Below are 16,643 nucleotides of genomic sequence, written 5' to 3'. Positions count from 1 at the left end.
GTCGCCGGCAGACTACAGTGGGGCATGTGAATAGTGGCCGTAGCATACACTGGGTGTGGTCAGCCGGGTGCCAAACATATTTCCCTGGGTCGCCAACCCGCACAGACCCAGCCGACATTGATCCCCGCCTCTGCTGTTACGGTTCGCTGGTGCCGGACGTGACCAACTTGGGAGGGTCTTTGGCTGCCCATGTTTCAGACGGACCCATCAAAAGGGGCATTAAAATACCCGCAGCCGTTCAACAATTAACTTCTTGCAACACGACTCGTCATAAACTGACAGGTACTATTTAAAGCTGCATCTCATTTGGCAGATGACAACATTAAGGCCCCTCCCAAGACGATTGAGTGGAGCGATAGGCGCTCTGGTTACTGTAACGGGCTAGAAAAGCTGGCATCTCAATTCCTGCTCACGGTCAACACAAATTGAGATATCTAGACGGGTCCCGGGCCTCCCCTAAGGTCAACCACAGGTTTCAATTAGTAGCTGGTGCGATGTGTAAACGTAGGCAGTGGGGAGATAAAGCGGTTAGGTGTTATGCTGGCCACTCCACCCCCTCGTGCGCCATTCCAGCATTCATTGGTGGTCGCTCACAGCACTTGCCCCAACAGCCTGTGTGGACTGTATGGGGGATCTTTGTCTTTGTGCGTGGGTGTGTGTGGGCACAGCTTAAGGCTCTCTCTCCCAACTGCCAGCCATTGACAGTTCAGGATGGTATTAAAATAGCCACCGTCTGGTCCTCTGTAGAAGCTAGTAGATATAACTTTTCCCACTCAGCGTCTTTTTCCACTTATTGGCTTGTATTAATAGCTCAAGTGCCAGAAGCCAATACGCACACGTTTAAACATATCTACCCCTCAAGTGGCGTAGCACAGTCGGCATGGGCCCGGGGCACAAGGAATAAAATTGGTCCCCCTGGTCTACTAACCCACCCCCCCCCACCTCTTCATAGCCCGGTGCCTGGACCTTGTCTTCACGGGTCTTGATGCAGCTGCACAGTCCGCACACTTGATCGCGGTGCCACTTGTTTAACATCTGTCCTAAGTACAGATATTCACCTGTGAGAATTCTTGATCCTCAGTTGTATCACAATGTATTATTGTACAGCATGGGATTTTAAACAAGGTATCCATTGCAGCGGCACAGTTGTTCGTGCGATGCTCGATGAACCCCAGTGGACCAAAGTGAAGTTCCTGGTCATGGTCCTGGATCTCTTTCTCCACTTTACCAACACGCACTGACCAGCATGAAGTACGGTAAAACAAAATCTTGAGACTTGACACGGCATGGAAAGGCCTTCACATACCGAATAGAACAACAAAAGATTGAAAGCTAGGTTTTAAAAATCCATGACAAGATAGAGTAAACTAATAGGGTTTTTCCCATTTTTTCGGGCAACAAAACTGACACCTTTTGCAAGGAATCATGTTTACATTAACCACAATACTTGCAGTCAAATGCATTGCACCGAATAAAACAACTTTTAAAACAAGACTTGTTGAAAATGAAACCTATACCACGTAACATGACACATGAGAAGAAAACGTCATACTACGGTGGACAAACGAATTTCGTTATTTTACAAACGCGTTTATTTAGTATACATTATATAATACAAAGTATTGGTTGTTTCTGAAGTGTAGGATATTTTTTGTGTAGCCTTTTTTTTCTAAAAACGGAAATGCTTTTCCCAGAGACAAATTACTTTAATACGGTAGTATAACAATCAGCAAGCATTGCCAATGAGCTAAGGGCACATTCAAGCACGCACTCCTGACAATTAGCGCCAAAGGGCAGAGCACGCTGCTCTTCTTACAGTATGATGCAGAAACGCAGCGCACATTGTCGACATAAAAGCGGCTAACAAGGGGCTTGGTACAGCATAGCTTATATGTACAGTTCATAAGAGACTGCAGAGCCCACTGCATCGCGCACACCACCAAGGATCTAAAAAATGCCAAGGTTACTGTTAAAAACCTCTGCACGCTGAAATGTTTTTGTCTTTTTTTGCTTTCAATGGTACTGCCATTTTTCCACGACACGGCTTACAAATGTTCGATAGACGTTTTCAAAAAAGCGTTTCCAAGGAGCACGCTTCGAACGCACTTCACGGCCACCCTTCTCTTCGCCCCAAGGTGCGTGGATCATTCTTAAATAGCGGGGTGCAGCAAGAGCGATACTGCGAGTCGGACAGGTGGGCCAGCAGAAGGAACAACTCAAATTACGGTGGGATGAAGCGGCTCGTCCGAAAATTATGTGGGTTGGGAGCGTGGAGGGGCAAGAGGGGGTGAGATGTCAGCGGGGCGGTGGGAGGCCGTGGGAGGGTGAGATGCAGCAAGCAAAGTGGACAATGTGATTGGCAACCACCCAAGTCGCCGATGCCATTTGTCAACTTCTACCGGATGTGTGGAGGCGAACTCGGATGATCGGGGCTTCGACCCCCCCCCCTCCTCCCCCATCCTTCTCCGTTAGGCGGCGTCGCCGCTGCTACCCCCGCCACCGCCCGCTTGAGCCGGCCCACCCCCCTGTCCGCCGCCACCTCCCGGCCCGTTCCTCGCGTGCTCCAGAAACAGCTCCTTGAGCACCACGAGCTCCTTGGACAGCGTCTGGATCTTGGCCTCCAGGCGCTCGTTTTCCTCCTTGAGCTCGTTCACCCTCCGCTGCGTCTCCTCGGCCTTCTCCTTGCTCTTGATGCGGCTCTTCTTGACGGCGATGTTGTTGCGCTCCCGCCGCCGCTTGTACTCGTCGCTGTTCTTGTCCGAGAACTTGAATTTGCCCGGGGGCGTCGCCTTCCCGCCGCCGCTGTGCCGGTCGTCGTAGGTCGCCGAGTAATCGCTGTCGCTCGGGTGTTCGGACATGGCGACGGTCGGCGGAACCGGAGAGGAAGGCACTCGACCGCTCGCTCGCCTACTCGGTCGCTCGCCGGAGAAACCCACCGCACGGCGAGGACGTGTGACGATGCCGAGGGGCGTGCGCAGTCTCCCCGCGGTGCGGCCAAATCACTGCTCTGCTGCCTGCTCTCCGAAGTCCTCGTGCACGGATCTCCCAGTGTCTCGTTCACTGAAAATAAGTTTTGTTTTGCAAAGTCAGCCGTTGGTCATACATTTTATATGCGCACATGCCGTAAACATTGCGAGAAAAATGAATTGGAGATGTCTCCACCGCAGAGTTTTCCAAACTCTGTGTTTCTCATGTCTGCATTTGTACTTGGTTTGTTGTCCTTCACCCCCACCTCTGATTTCCAGGGTTGGCTACCTATGATGCGAAAGAAGTTCAATATACATAAATGACACCCTGCTATGTTACAGCAGACCAATGATCCACAGGGGAACGATATCACAGATCCTGCATTCCATGGCGCACCGCGGACGTTTGTCCCATAAGCAGCACAAAAGTTGCATCTACGCGGTGTGTCACGGAAAACAGAAAGAATCAGCTGCACGACTCTGTTATCCGTCAAAATATGTACAAGTTGCAGGGTAAGCGCATCACGTGACAAGCAGCAGCTTCCTTAATCTGCAATCATTTCACCGACAGAGTTTACAATTTGTTTCAAGATTCAAATTGACCAAATGTGCCATATGGGTCTATGGAGTATTTCTTTATATGTTGAGACTTGGAAATCAAGTTTTGATAAAACGCAACAATCTTTTACTCCTCAACAGATTACATCAGCACAGCTCATGTGCACTGATGTAAAACCAAAAAAGTAGTGTAGCCAAATATTTGTATTTCACATATCATTTTTATCTGCAGCCACACATTTCTCTCTTAGCGACCTGAGAACGATTGTTTAAGGGCGCTTTATAAATTTAAATCATGATTATTCTGCAGTTATGCTTTTCGCACTGTAGCAACTTTTGTTTACCTGCAGATCCATGTGGTTTTTTTCTGCACCTCCGCATCTCTCTCTGCAGCTACGCCACTGAAACACTTCGCCAAGTGCGCATTGCAAAGACGACGAGCGGCCTCTTTGCAATCTTCAGCTTTTTTTTTAAGAAACGCTCATAAAAATAGATAGTAAAATTGTTCTACCATTACCATAAATTATAATAATCCAGGGAAGGCCGCCGGCGCACTACGCCGTGGATTACAAGCCGAAATAGCCACTCCATCCGTGATTTCACTGCGGACTACGTGAGGAGTAGAGATCCGCGGATAGTTTGCAAATTACAGGATTTCGCGGATTATTTTTGGGTGGACTTTTGGAATTCTGCTTTCATTCTTTCTCAGTTTACTGATTTATTAATTTTCTTGCTGAGCAATTAACATCCCGCTGCTGGGCAAAGGTCTGCCCCCACTGTCTGTCACTTCTGTCTACCTCCGTTCATCCATCGGCCTCCATTCCAGTGTTAATTTTGACTGTCATCTGATGTCCCAGTTATGTCCTGTATAATATCCATTAAGGTTTTTTTCACTCTGAAAATTACATCTGCATGTACCTACTTGTTTTTTTGAAAAATATGCAGTGGCAAGTCGCGAGGAATGACTTATGGGAAACCCTGACTTGAGCACAATGTAATTCAAGAACACTTGTCATCTTTTAATTGGTAGTGGTAACCAATGTTAAAACAACGTTGCCAACACACATCAGTCCTGTGATGACACAAACCACATTTTATGCTAAAGATATAATAGATCACTATTCCCTTAGCTGTTTAAATGACAAATAAAAATGGCATTAACATCAGATAATAACTCTTGTTTGAAATCAAAGATGAGTCGAATGCGGGGTTTTGCGACAAGTAATGAAAGTTATGTTGCCATTATCTCTACAAAAACTGGCCAAAACACTAAACGGCCATGGAAAAGTTATGTAAAAAAACAACAAATATAACTCCCAACCAATCCTGCTGAATTTCAACATTCCTGAAGAGGCCAACACTCAATATATGAATCCAAAGATTACATTTCAGCATCGTCATCTTTTAAAGCCAGCAGCTCAAACGCACTGTGCTCATTTACAATGGGAGATCATTTATATTGTTATATTCGGCACAAGACTCGTAAGTGATTTCAAAATGTAGACTAACCCTCTGCCCTGTGAGTGAAACCAATCAACGTCCGGACTGTATTTTTTTTGGAGCCCAAAGTCAAAAATATCAGTTTTCAGATTGTTCCAGTTATAAGCAGGCTTGACTACATTGGTGCCAAGTGTCATCTTTATCGCCCTTCTCGAACACTACTATGATCTACATCAATTGCAATCAACTTTGGGTAGCAGATTAAACAGACTAACATTCTACAGAATTCGCCAAATTAGTGGTGATGTTTTTGGCAACATGCAACTGGTAAAAAATTTAAGTTTCAACACGTAAATTGGGCATTCACATGGCTTCAGCGGCACTAATAATCGTACTACACAATTTAACCTGCTTCCACCTTCGTGTGTGTCAATTTGACACTAGCCACGGCTCAAATCGGTGGCAAGTGATATCTGAACGGGTCCTGAACACCTGCAACTTCACCGTTCCACACCATTGGGGCATGGTGAAGTATGGTCAAGCAACCTGCATGACTGGCACGGCATGGGAGGGGCCTTCACCCACCAGTGGCTTGAAAATGAATTTAAAATTGTATACTATTACTAACACGTAACTTCACCAAATGCAAAGTGATACAATAATATATTCATCACAATTTGGAGTAAGATTGTCAAACAATAACATGTAAGGTTGCTCATTTGGGTACTGCGGTGGGATGCACTTGTTTTGAAAGAAGAGGCCTATTCACGATTGTTTTTAAAGTGTTGTCCGGCAACGCTCATGATTGACATGACATGATGGCAGGCTTCATCTAGCAATTGATTCATAAAGTACTGTAATGTCTTGGGCCTCGACAAATGGGTTTTTTTTCTCCAGCTGAATAATTTCCTTTTTTTTGGCTGGCTCAGAGTAAACTGTACACATGGCTCATCATAATCCTATCTCAATTCCTCTGCCTTAGTCAGGAGATTTGAGTGAACTTTAACAAATGTTCAGAAATGCAGAGGTCACTTTGTTCAATCAGTAACTGTGCGGCAGCCACAAGAGACGACGAGAATGTGGAATGCTGGAAATGAAGAAAGGGCGGTGGTTTCGGACAGCTTCTAAGGTCTAAGGAAAAAAACAATAGTAAGAACTCTGAAATGCTAAAAGTAATACTAATCTTGAGTTTTAGTAAAAGTAATCCAATCGTTAAGTTTAATAAAGGAATCCAGATTTATTTCATGTTTTTTTCTGACAGCGTTGTGAGTTAACAAACAAAAGTTTCGTCTATATACAGTATACTTATTTAGTTGTCACTGTCATATACATATGAAAAGTTGTAAATGTATGTTATTCAGTAAGTTATATACACATGATGATCAGTTGTATGTAAACACACGTACATTACTGTACAGTACTTGAAGTGTACCATAGCAGTCAGAGACATTTTTTTTATATTCTCTCTACAAGAGATTCAAAAAGACAATCTAAATATTATCGTCATACAAACATTACAAAACACTCAATAATGAAGACATTACTGACGATTCCGAACATGTACTAAGTTTAGTCTATAAAACGTAGAAACTATTTAAGCCATTCTAGTTATTTCTCAAAGAGAAAGAGGCTGTTGTAAGCATTATGCAAACGCATACCCCAGATTAGCAAGCTTCAACTTATTATTTTAATATATTGTACGAACAAAAAGTGTTCCATCAATTTTAAAACACGATCACAGCCACCAACAACAAACACATCAACAACAACACACACACACCGGCGTTCAACTTAAATCCCACACTCCACCAAAAACCTTTTGCGTTTTGTCCAAAGCTGTCTGGACACTTGTTGTAGTAAGTTTTTAGTTACAACACGCCACTTCCTCCTTCTCCTCCACCTCCTCAACGCTCACCATGTGCCAAATCTTACACACAAGTGTTCAACGCCATCAAACACACGCTTTCTGTGATGTACGTTATCCTCTGCACATTGTACGCATCGTAATGAGACTACATTAATAATAATAATGCACAAAGTGCCCTATACAATTACGTACTGTGATGTAGAGAATACAGCGACATGCTGTCATACAGTACTGTCCAAACGTACACCTACAGACCAACCTATATACACTACACACATTGTACATTTACACGACGTATACACAGATATATTATCCTATTAACTTGCATCACTGGCTAACAGTAATAACGAATATTACTGTTAATCGTTTTGATAGTAAACAAGCGATACGGTGAGTAAACGAACACAACTACCACAACAACAACACTCAACACATGTGTTGGCCTTAAGGAGAGGTATATAAGATTATAAAACGGGCGACGTTTCGGGCAACGCACCTTCTCCACAGCCTTTCTCGGGGGGTGGCAGTCAAACCAATGTTCCACATTAATCACAACACAAACGTCACTATTCATCACAGCGTGTTTTGTTTTACATGTTCCCCGCAGGTATTGTGTTGTGGGTAATGCAGCCAGCCCTTGATTCCTTGCTAAATGTTTATATTTAGCGTTTGAACATCAACAAGCCACTTTAATTGCCACAAGGGTTGGCGGCGCGTTTAACACATTTTCTGAATTTTTTTTCATTTTCAAAACGTCACTTTGTAATCGCGAAACGCCAGACAAAAAAACGAACGCTTTACGCAAAAGCCACAGCACCAAAGAAACAAGCTACACAACTGGGCCCGACGTACGTGCACACAAACCGGGAGATTACAAAACAAACGCAAACTTCTGATGCTCAAAAAAGTTGAGGCCCCCCCCCCCCCATTTACTCGCGGCGCGCAACAACAAAACTCCCGGCGACGATCAAGGGCACTCACCGGGCTCAGGAGACGACACCTGCAGCATCAAAACAACATCATCATCCTCCTCCTCGCGATGCCTATTTCTCCACCACCACCACCACCACCCCGGCTGTGATCACGGACGCGAAGCCCCACGCTGGATGATGATGGTGATGAGGGTGAGTTGAGTTGGCGCCGAGTCGGTGTGGTGAGCTCTCTCTAGACGGCTGATTAAGGGCTGGCTGGCTAAGGGAAGGGGGTGTTGATATAGTTTGAGAGATATTAGGAGAGAGATCGGGGAAGGGGAGGGTTGGGGGGCTGCTAGGGCCCCCCTTAAACGAGATGCGATCGCGATGGGTCACGGCTACGCAGCGAGCGAGCGAGCGAAGGATCCAACCCCAGACTGGGTTTGCTGAGGTCAGGGACCGCGGGCAATCGCATCCTGCCAAGCCACCACCCCCAGCTTGCTGCGATGGGCCCCGGGTGTCAGACGCCAGGGGCATTTTATAGATTTTTTTAACGAAAATGTAAACTCCAGATATAAAGAAACGACTGGTTTCAGAGAGACGTTGCGAGAAGAATGATAACAATAACTCTGTAATGCGGCATTCGTGCTAATTGCACCCCTACAACGCTATACGTTAATGAAACGTTTTTTGGTTTGACCATGTTTGTTGTAGTCCGGAGTTAGACTGATGGCCTTAATCTACGTTGTCTTGTGGTTGTTGTTGTTTGACTTGCATCCCACTGGAATTTTTGCACACAACGTTGATGTACGGTGCTTTTTCTGCAATATTTTGCTGTCTTTTCCTGGATTTTCTGTTTGCACGTAGTCACTTAGTCACTTTAAGATGTTTTCTTGGTCATGTTTTTGTTTGTTGCGATTGCACCCGAGTGAAGAACCGAATGGCTAACAGGTCTGTACCAAAGAAATGAAACTGAAATGAAACTGATAAACGAGGGCAAAATCTTATTTACAGCAACTGCCACGCAAATGGAAACGCTCATCAAATAAAATGAAACGAATAAATCAAAAACAAAAGGCACAAGCAGTAAAAGATTGATCACAACAGAGAAATTAGTCTGTTAAAAGTCTCCGCATCCCAGACCACGATCTCAACTTCTCACACTGGAAACATTCTCAGGAGTGGTGGAAGTGGAGGGACCTTACGATTCGTGGCTAATTTAGAGCCATTGCTCAAATGTCCAGTGCTTGGTTTTTGCATCGAGGTTCGTGAAGTGTGTGTTGAGCTGATGATTCTGAGGAAGGTTGTGTTAGATGTGCACAATACTCACATTCGTCAATAATAACACTGTGTGTGGCTGGCCTAAAAAAGAAAAAATATATAAGGTGATGTTTTAGTCAACGGCCCATCTTCATAGCACAAATATGGAAGAGGTTTTCTTCCTCGACGTGGAAACGAATATTAACATGTCGAGTTTTACCCCAAGGTACATTTCAAACGAGACACAATTATGTTTAAAAAGCACTCAGGCCTTGTGCAATAAAAATATAAACAATCAGCAATTCCTGAAGAACTGCATAGCGATCTTCTAAGTTACTGTCAAATAAAAATGGAGCCACTCCTTAAGAATTACTTAAGAATTTGTGTTGTGGGTTTTCCTAGAGATGTTTCAACAACACAAACATGTGTACACTGTCTAAAAAAAGCTCCAAAACTAATACAATTCTTGAACTCTGTTGTGCTCATGTTGTCTTAAATTACTTTAGACATGATGACGGTACTGCCAATATTACCACAATGCAGTTCTTCAGGAGCTGGTGGTTCTGCATGATGCTTAAAACTGATAGCTTTTTGTACACAGTGCACACTTTTGTTTCGGGTTAAGGGAAATGTGTTCGAGCCTACACTAGTTTGTATCTGTAATGGGTTGTCATAATTTACATATTGGAATTGTCCAACAAATGTTGGTTTTATTATTCGTAATTTTATAAGTTGATTATTTGCTTGCATATTGTATTTCATTAGACGTGTAAATCATTCATCAATGCAATTAGCCATACACTCCTAAAACATGTGCCAAGTAAAATTGATTCTCCTCTACATGTGAATACAACATTAACCGTGTTGGTTTTTGCACTGAGGTAATTTGTTGTCGACGATTTTTCTGCACGTATATACTATTCGAATATATGTGCAAGAAAAGTGTATTAATTGGCCATAACACTCATTCATAACATTGGGCCAACGAGGTTGAGTCGAGGATGTAATGGATGGAAAACGATATAGGGGGAAGGGAAGAGAGAGAGAGAGTGGAAAATAAGAGGAAATTGTGGGAGAGAAACAGAAAAACTGGAGCAAAGGGTTAGGAAAGATGATAGGGTGTTGACACTGCACGTAACAGCGTCTGTTTTGTCAGGGGGCGGGGATAGGGGAAGGGATTCAGAGTAAGGATGGCCACGTGGTTTAGATGCTGTATATGTAGGACCCTCCAGAACAAGTTTATATCATGACAGTGTGGATTTCCGAAATAATAGAATTACTGTACAGTACTCTAGCATTCTTACAATACGATGTATTATTGGTGTGATGCGCATTTTTCTGTAACTTGTTTACGTGGTTCTAAACTTATTGTGCGTTTTAAAAAGTGCCATACACATAAGGTATTATTAAACCAGGATATATGGACCTGTTGGGACAGACTGTAATGCATTTTCTCTTTTTGCAATAGCGACCCTGGTGAAAATCATGTTAAGCATATTAATATATTCTATTACATGTAACATTACTACTATAATGAGCCAAGAATATCTGTTTGTGTGTAACGCCACATGCCTCACCCCCCGTCATTAATATTCATGAGCGGGTGGATTTTTACACTCACGCAGAAGGTCGAGTGAAAATAATTTTGTTTTCGCAAATTCGCTTTGAGTTTGACGTTTCTTTATTGCAAGTGAATCTCATAAATAATTGTACGCAGCAACAAAGTGGATTGGTGTCTTTTTTTATTTCTTCAGCACTTGAGACAAAAGGTAAGTCTAATTGATGCTTCTACATTATGGTAAAATAGACATTTCAACCCCAGCGACCGAAAACAGAAGAGAATAAAGTATCAGAGCAGTGAATTTGAACAAAATTGAAGGTCAGTTATATACAGTGCTACAGTGACATGAAGAATATGAAGTGAGGTGTTTAATGATATCGTTTTGTGCAAGAATCACTACCATTAATACATTGCTACAGTGAAATGCAGTGAAGTGTTTGATGACATATTTAGTGCAAGATTCACTGCCATTACATTTATACAAGATACAATTATACTCTGCTCAATTTTTTCGTAAATATTACAGCTTCCGTCCTAGGACGGGCAAAGAAGCTAGTTCATAATAATATACATGTGGACAATTAGCGTTGCTTGATCTGGGTTTGGTCTGTGGATAAGCTGGCAACTACTCCCACCGACTCACCCACACTCATTCACTCACTCATCCATCCACTCACCACCTCATTCACTCACCAGCTCATTCACTCACTCACCTAATCATTCACTCACACACTCATTCACTCACTTATCCATCCACTCACCAGCTCATTCACTCACCAGCTCATTCACTCACCAGCTCATTCACTCACCAGCTCATTCACTCACCAGCTCATTCACTCATTCACTCAACCACCCACTACATTTCAAGGCACACACACACTCCCTGCTCGTTATGGGGCCAGATGCATTGTGTACAAAATAATTGTACAGGGAAATTGAATTTTCAGGTACATATGGCGTACAGCCGTTTCAATACGGGCGATTGTTACTTTTTGTCTATTTCTTTGTGTTTCTCCCTTGTGATGGGACTTTGTAGGACGAACGTTGAGATGTATAAGGGGCACGGGGTGACCAATAGGGTCTGAATTGGTTCTGTAATAAGTATAGGGCACTGATTTGGGGTCGACAGGTATGCGAATACGTGCAGGAGACATCGCCAGCATATCCCCGTCGCCGTTACAATCCACGCTCGTTCTGATTTAGAGTTCGACGCATGCATGGGATTGCCATTACATAAGCAGTGCTTCCATTATTGCTTTTTTTCACAGGCAGTGCTGCCCCTAGGTGCAGCGTGTTCACCGCGGTCCCTAACCCTCCCTGGTCCACACCCGCCTCGCACTGCCATTTTCCGCGATTACGCAATGGCAGCCACGTGGGGTGGCGGTGCACCACAACCCTGGCGGGGGATCCACGCAGCCTCGCAACGAGCACCCCCCCCCCCCCCGTTGCTGGCTTTTAAAAAAGACGAAAAGAAAACAAAAACCCTTGGCTGCCCCAGATGAGGCTTCTGGAAATTCCCGTTGGGCGTCAGAGCGAGGCAGAGACTGAGATACCATTGGCATCTCGGGGAGGGGTCCCCAAAACCCAGGTCCGTGACCTGTTAGGAACCGGGCCGCACAGCAGGAGGTGAGGGCGGTGAGTCCGTGCGTGGCCCGCCCCAATTATTTTATTGTTTACCACTTCCGTCCTCGCCTCTTTCCCGCACTGCGCACTTGTCACAGTTTTGGTGAGCCCACAAGCTGCTAATCCTAGCCAAAATGAGTAAAAAACAAGTCCCAATGATGACCCCCCCCCCGCCCCCCCCGGTTCGTGAAAAAATTGTCTTCCACGAAAACGGTCCCTGGTGCCAAAAAGGTTGGTGACTGCTGAATTCCATAATGTCGCGTCAATGATGGCCATTCATAGCTGTCAACCAGTGCCCACATTATAATTACAGACCAATTCATACCTGATTAGTCATCCCGTGCCCTTATGAATCTCAACATTCATCATATACACTATACTATGCACTACTATACACTACACTAAAAAAATAGTAAATGTTGTGGATTCACTCTTCAACACAGCGGTGGGCTAAAGTAGTGAACTATTTTGTCTTTTGTCAAAGTGACACTTTTTTTACTGATTGGCCGTGTCGGGTGGTGGAGGGTTACGACACATTTATACTTAACGCGATCTAACCCAAAAAACGTTATTATGACTACACTATACACTACTACCTACCTATTCTTGGTTCTTTCGGTAAAGTCACGTAGAGTCACGTAGAAGGGAAATAATAAAATAAATATTCCCCTTCTACGTGACTTTACCGAAAGAACCAAGAATATGAATCCCTGCAGTCACGAAAGCTTTAAATCAAAATGTACTACCTACCTGTCAACTCCATATCAGTGCCTTATTATTACAGACCAATTCAGACCTTATTGTTCATTCCCTGCCCTTATAAATCTCAACGTTCATCCTACACACTACACTATACACTACACTATACACTACACTATACACTACTACATACCTGTCAACCCCTTATCAGTACCTTATTATTACAGACGAATTCAGACATTATTGGTCATCCCGTGTCCTTAGAAATCTCAACGTTCATCCTACAAAGTCCCATCACAAGGGAGAAACATAAAAAAAACCATTTTTATTAGCCCGTATTGAAACGGCTGTTACGCCGTATGGACCTGAGAACTCGATGTCCCTGTACAAGAATACGGGTGAACCGCATGAATCGACAGGTATGGTCATTGACCTTTGAACTTTCCCAACACCACAGTGGTTTATAAAGTTACGAATAGCAGATACGTTCACAGTGGTGGAGACACAATCATACATGACTGTTGTTAGAACAAAAATATATTTCACGAACTGTTAATGATTATATATGATGTCTGTTACCGCAATAAAATCTTCCATACGGCCTAGCTTCATGATCCATTAGGCGAACTAAAGTGGAATAATACAATTTGGGGTAAAAAAAACTCGATAATGATGACGATGATGGTCGTGGAGACAATCATAATTACAGGTGAAATAAAGTACTGTACACATGACTGTACTATGTTGTACTTCTTTCGCACCGTACGTAACCAACCGTGCTAATACAGAGGTGTGGTACTGCTCGTTTATTGAGCAAAATGCAGACCAAATGTCCATGACTAAACCACCCAGAATAGAATGTGCACGACATCGACAGATCTCGGAAGCGAAGCATGGTTGAGTCTGAATAGTGCTTGAATGGGCGAGCATAATGTGATAATAGGTTTTCCCCTTTTTTCTGGCAACAAAACAGGTGCTAAGATGTTAAAACACCAAACTGAAACCGTTTACAAGGAATCATGTCTGCATTAACCATAATACTATTATTTAAAATAAAAATAAATTTGTATTATGTTTTATTTTTATTATTTTATTACTTCCCTTCTACGTGACTTTACCGAAAGAACCAAGAAGATGAATCCCTGCAGTCACGAAAGCTTTAAATCGAATTTCATCGTGACACTTTTCCGCCCCCATTGTGATCACGCGCCAGTGACTTTGCCCAACCGCCGAGCGGTGGCGCTCTGACCCGACGAGACAATCGCGGCGCGAACAAAAGGAGGCGAGCGACCGAACGACCGACGACTCTTCACGTTTGAGTCACGACATTTGGACAGCGTTCGCGAGTGACACGTTTGAACGGATCAATTAGTGGCACCCTCGTATCTTCATCATCAGCAGCAGCAGCAGCGATGATGGTTTATCCACTGCTGGATGAATGATTCTAGATTTGAAGCTTTCGTGACTGCAAGGATTCATATTCTTAGGTTTTTTCGGTAAAGTCACGTAGGTAAAACATTAAAATTTATAAAAGTAAAATAAAATAAAAATCACGACGTTTCGGAGGCAACACAAGCTTCCGTCTTTAATGTTTTACCTACGTGACTTTACCGAAAAACCCTTAGAATATGGATGAATGATCCCACCATCCCTGAAGCCATTTCCATCTCTCAGCTGTCTCTATCACACGGGCTGATGTCCGGGTTTTACATCAACTTTCATGCACAGGGTGACTTCTCATTCGAGATTTTCGAGATCGCTTCAAGGGCTGGCATGGAGCATAGATTGTCAGTGTGTGTTAGGTGCTAACACTAGATTACTTGGGTCCCGTAGTGGCGAGATGTCAACTACCTCGCCTGGTATACAAGAGGTCTTCGGTTTGACCCCAACCCTGACGCCTGTATATTTTGAGTTTGCGTGTTCTCTCCACATTTTGAATCAACGTGCGTTTCGAGCATTTGGCGGCTAGAAATTTGCACATGATGATAAGCCACTTCGTTGAGCTATCATTTGTGGCCAGGTGGCTTTTGAAAAAAAAATCTTTATAGCTGTTACATTTGTTTTAAATAGTTTAGTGTGGTTTACTGTACAATGTACGTGAATCCATAATAATACTCCTACTTTATTGCACCCCGCGTTCCTACAATACTATGAATATGTTTATACGAACATAGGGTTTTATTGAGGACAGAATAAGGCTTACAGAAATTATGCACAGCTCATTACAGTAATGACCATAAACTCGTGTTTGCTACAGCACAAGGCCTGACTCTTAGGGCCACATGAAGCGTGCAGCACACACTGGTGCGTTTTTAAGACGCGATTTAAAAAAAAAAGTGGAACACATTCAGATTCACTCTCATCGACCGGCGCAAGGGGATTCTACAATCGCGAAATCCACAATCATAGCCCATAAATAACCCGATCCTGATTCATTACTACACTTCACTTGAGTTCATTATATTTATTTTTTTATATTAACCACGAGGTCTGAATCGATGTTAGGGGTGGGGTGTGGGGGGTGTTCACGCGTTGTGTACTCTGTGCGTGGGAGAGGCCCGGAGTTGATGTTTGGTCGTTGTTGGGGGAGATGGCGTGGCGAGCAAGAGGCCTGTTTTCTTTTACAGAGACAATGGACGAGTTGTTAACCGCCGACGCAGCCGCCTTGAGTTAGTGTCGCCGAAACGTTACGGACAAACCGAAGCAAACGGCGACCGACTCGGTCCTTTCGCGGTCTCAATTCTCGCGTCTACAGATTTCACCCCCCCCTCCCTCGTTCTATGCGGCGGTGGTGGGAGTGGTAGATGCGTTTCCAAGAAAATGGGGAGCGAGCGCATAAAGCGAAACCGCACGAGGAGACAGCTGCCTTCCGACTAGCGAACACGGTACACACGGCACACACATGAGTACACACGCTACACACAGTACACACGGCACACACATGAGTACACACGCTGCACACAGTACACACGGCACACACACGAGTACACACGCTACACACAGTACACACGGCACACACGAGTACACACGCTACGCACAGTACACACGGCACACACATGAGTACACACGCTACACACAGTACACACACTTACAATGTTGTCCCACGACCGACATCATCGCCGCATGTACGGTGAATTCAAACAGCATAAAGCGAATTTGAGTACAAATAGGTCAGCGAAATCGCACAAACCAAACCCGCGCAGAGCGCGATGGTAAGTTGGCGTTGCCTATGACCAAATCACACGGCATGGACCCGATTTCGTCAATCTCAGAAGCTGAACAGGAGGATTTGAGTCTGAATCGTGCTTTGATAAGCGATCGCCAGACATGCAATGATACAGGCTACTGCGGGGATACGTATTTGGCAGCAGAGACCAGTGCAGCAAATTTATTCTGTTGTATAGTACTGCACTGTGCTCCCTCCATGTGCGTATGCATGTTGAACTTTTTTCCAACCATAGGTAGCCAACCGTGCTAGAAAGAAGTTCTAAAGAAATGAGTTTGTCAATCTGGATTTAAACGTACGTCGTGGCTCCAGTGGCTTCCCAAATACATCGGAAAGAAGAGCGTTCCAGACGGCCGCAGAGGCGCATCTGAAAGCGCGCGATGATGCGGTGACCACTCCCGCGTCTATGATGCGAGCGCGCCTTCGCGAACCCGCAAGCCGGGCACCGCTGTGATGTGTTCGCCACTCGAAGCCGCGACTCGTAAGAAAAATACTCTCATCCAGCAGTGGATTGAATAATATGGGGATGGAT

General features: G+C 44.2%; 1 protein-coding gene across 1 annotated transcript; it reads right to left on the bottom strand.

Moving 5' to 3' along the window:
• Nucleotides 1–1,588: 1,588 nt before the first annotated feature.
• Nucleotides 1,589–8,172, bottom strand: LOC144942168 (CCAAT/enhancer-binding protein gamma-like). Its single transcript, XM_078868928.1, has 2 exons — nt 7,813–8,172; nt 1,589–3,060 (listed from the first exon to the last, which is right to left on the bottom strand). Exon 2 carries the CDS (start codon nt 2,856–2,858, stop codon nt 2,469–2,471), a length of 390 nt encoding a protein of 129 aa, XP_078725054.1. The 5' UTR covers nt 2,859–3,060; nt 7,813–8,172; the 3' UTR covers nt 1,589–2,468.
• Between the last annotated feature and the right edge of the window lie 8,471 nt (nt 8,173–16,643).

The sequence above is a fragment of the Lampetra fluviatilis genome, chromosome 26 (genome assembly GCF_964198595.1).
Source record: "Lampetra fluviatilis chromosome 26, kcLamFluv1.1, whole genome shotgun sequence".
In the NCBI taxonomy this organism is placed as follows: domain Eukaryota; kingdom Metazoa; phylum Chordata; class Hyperoartia; order Petromyzontiformes; family Petromyzontidae; genus Lampetra; species Lampetra fluviatilis.
Note: the sequence above shows the minus strand (reverse complement) of the source record. Positions and strands in the feature narration are given on the sequence as shown.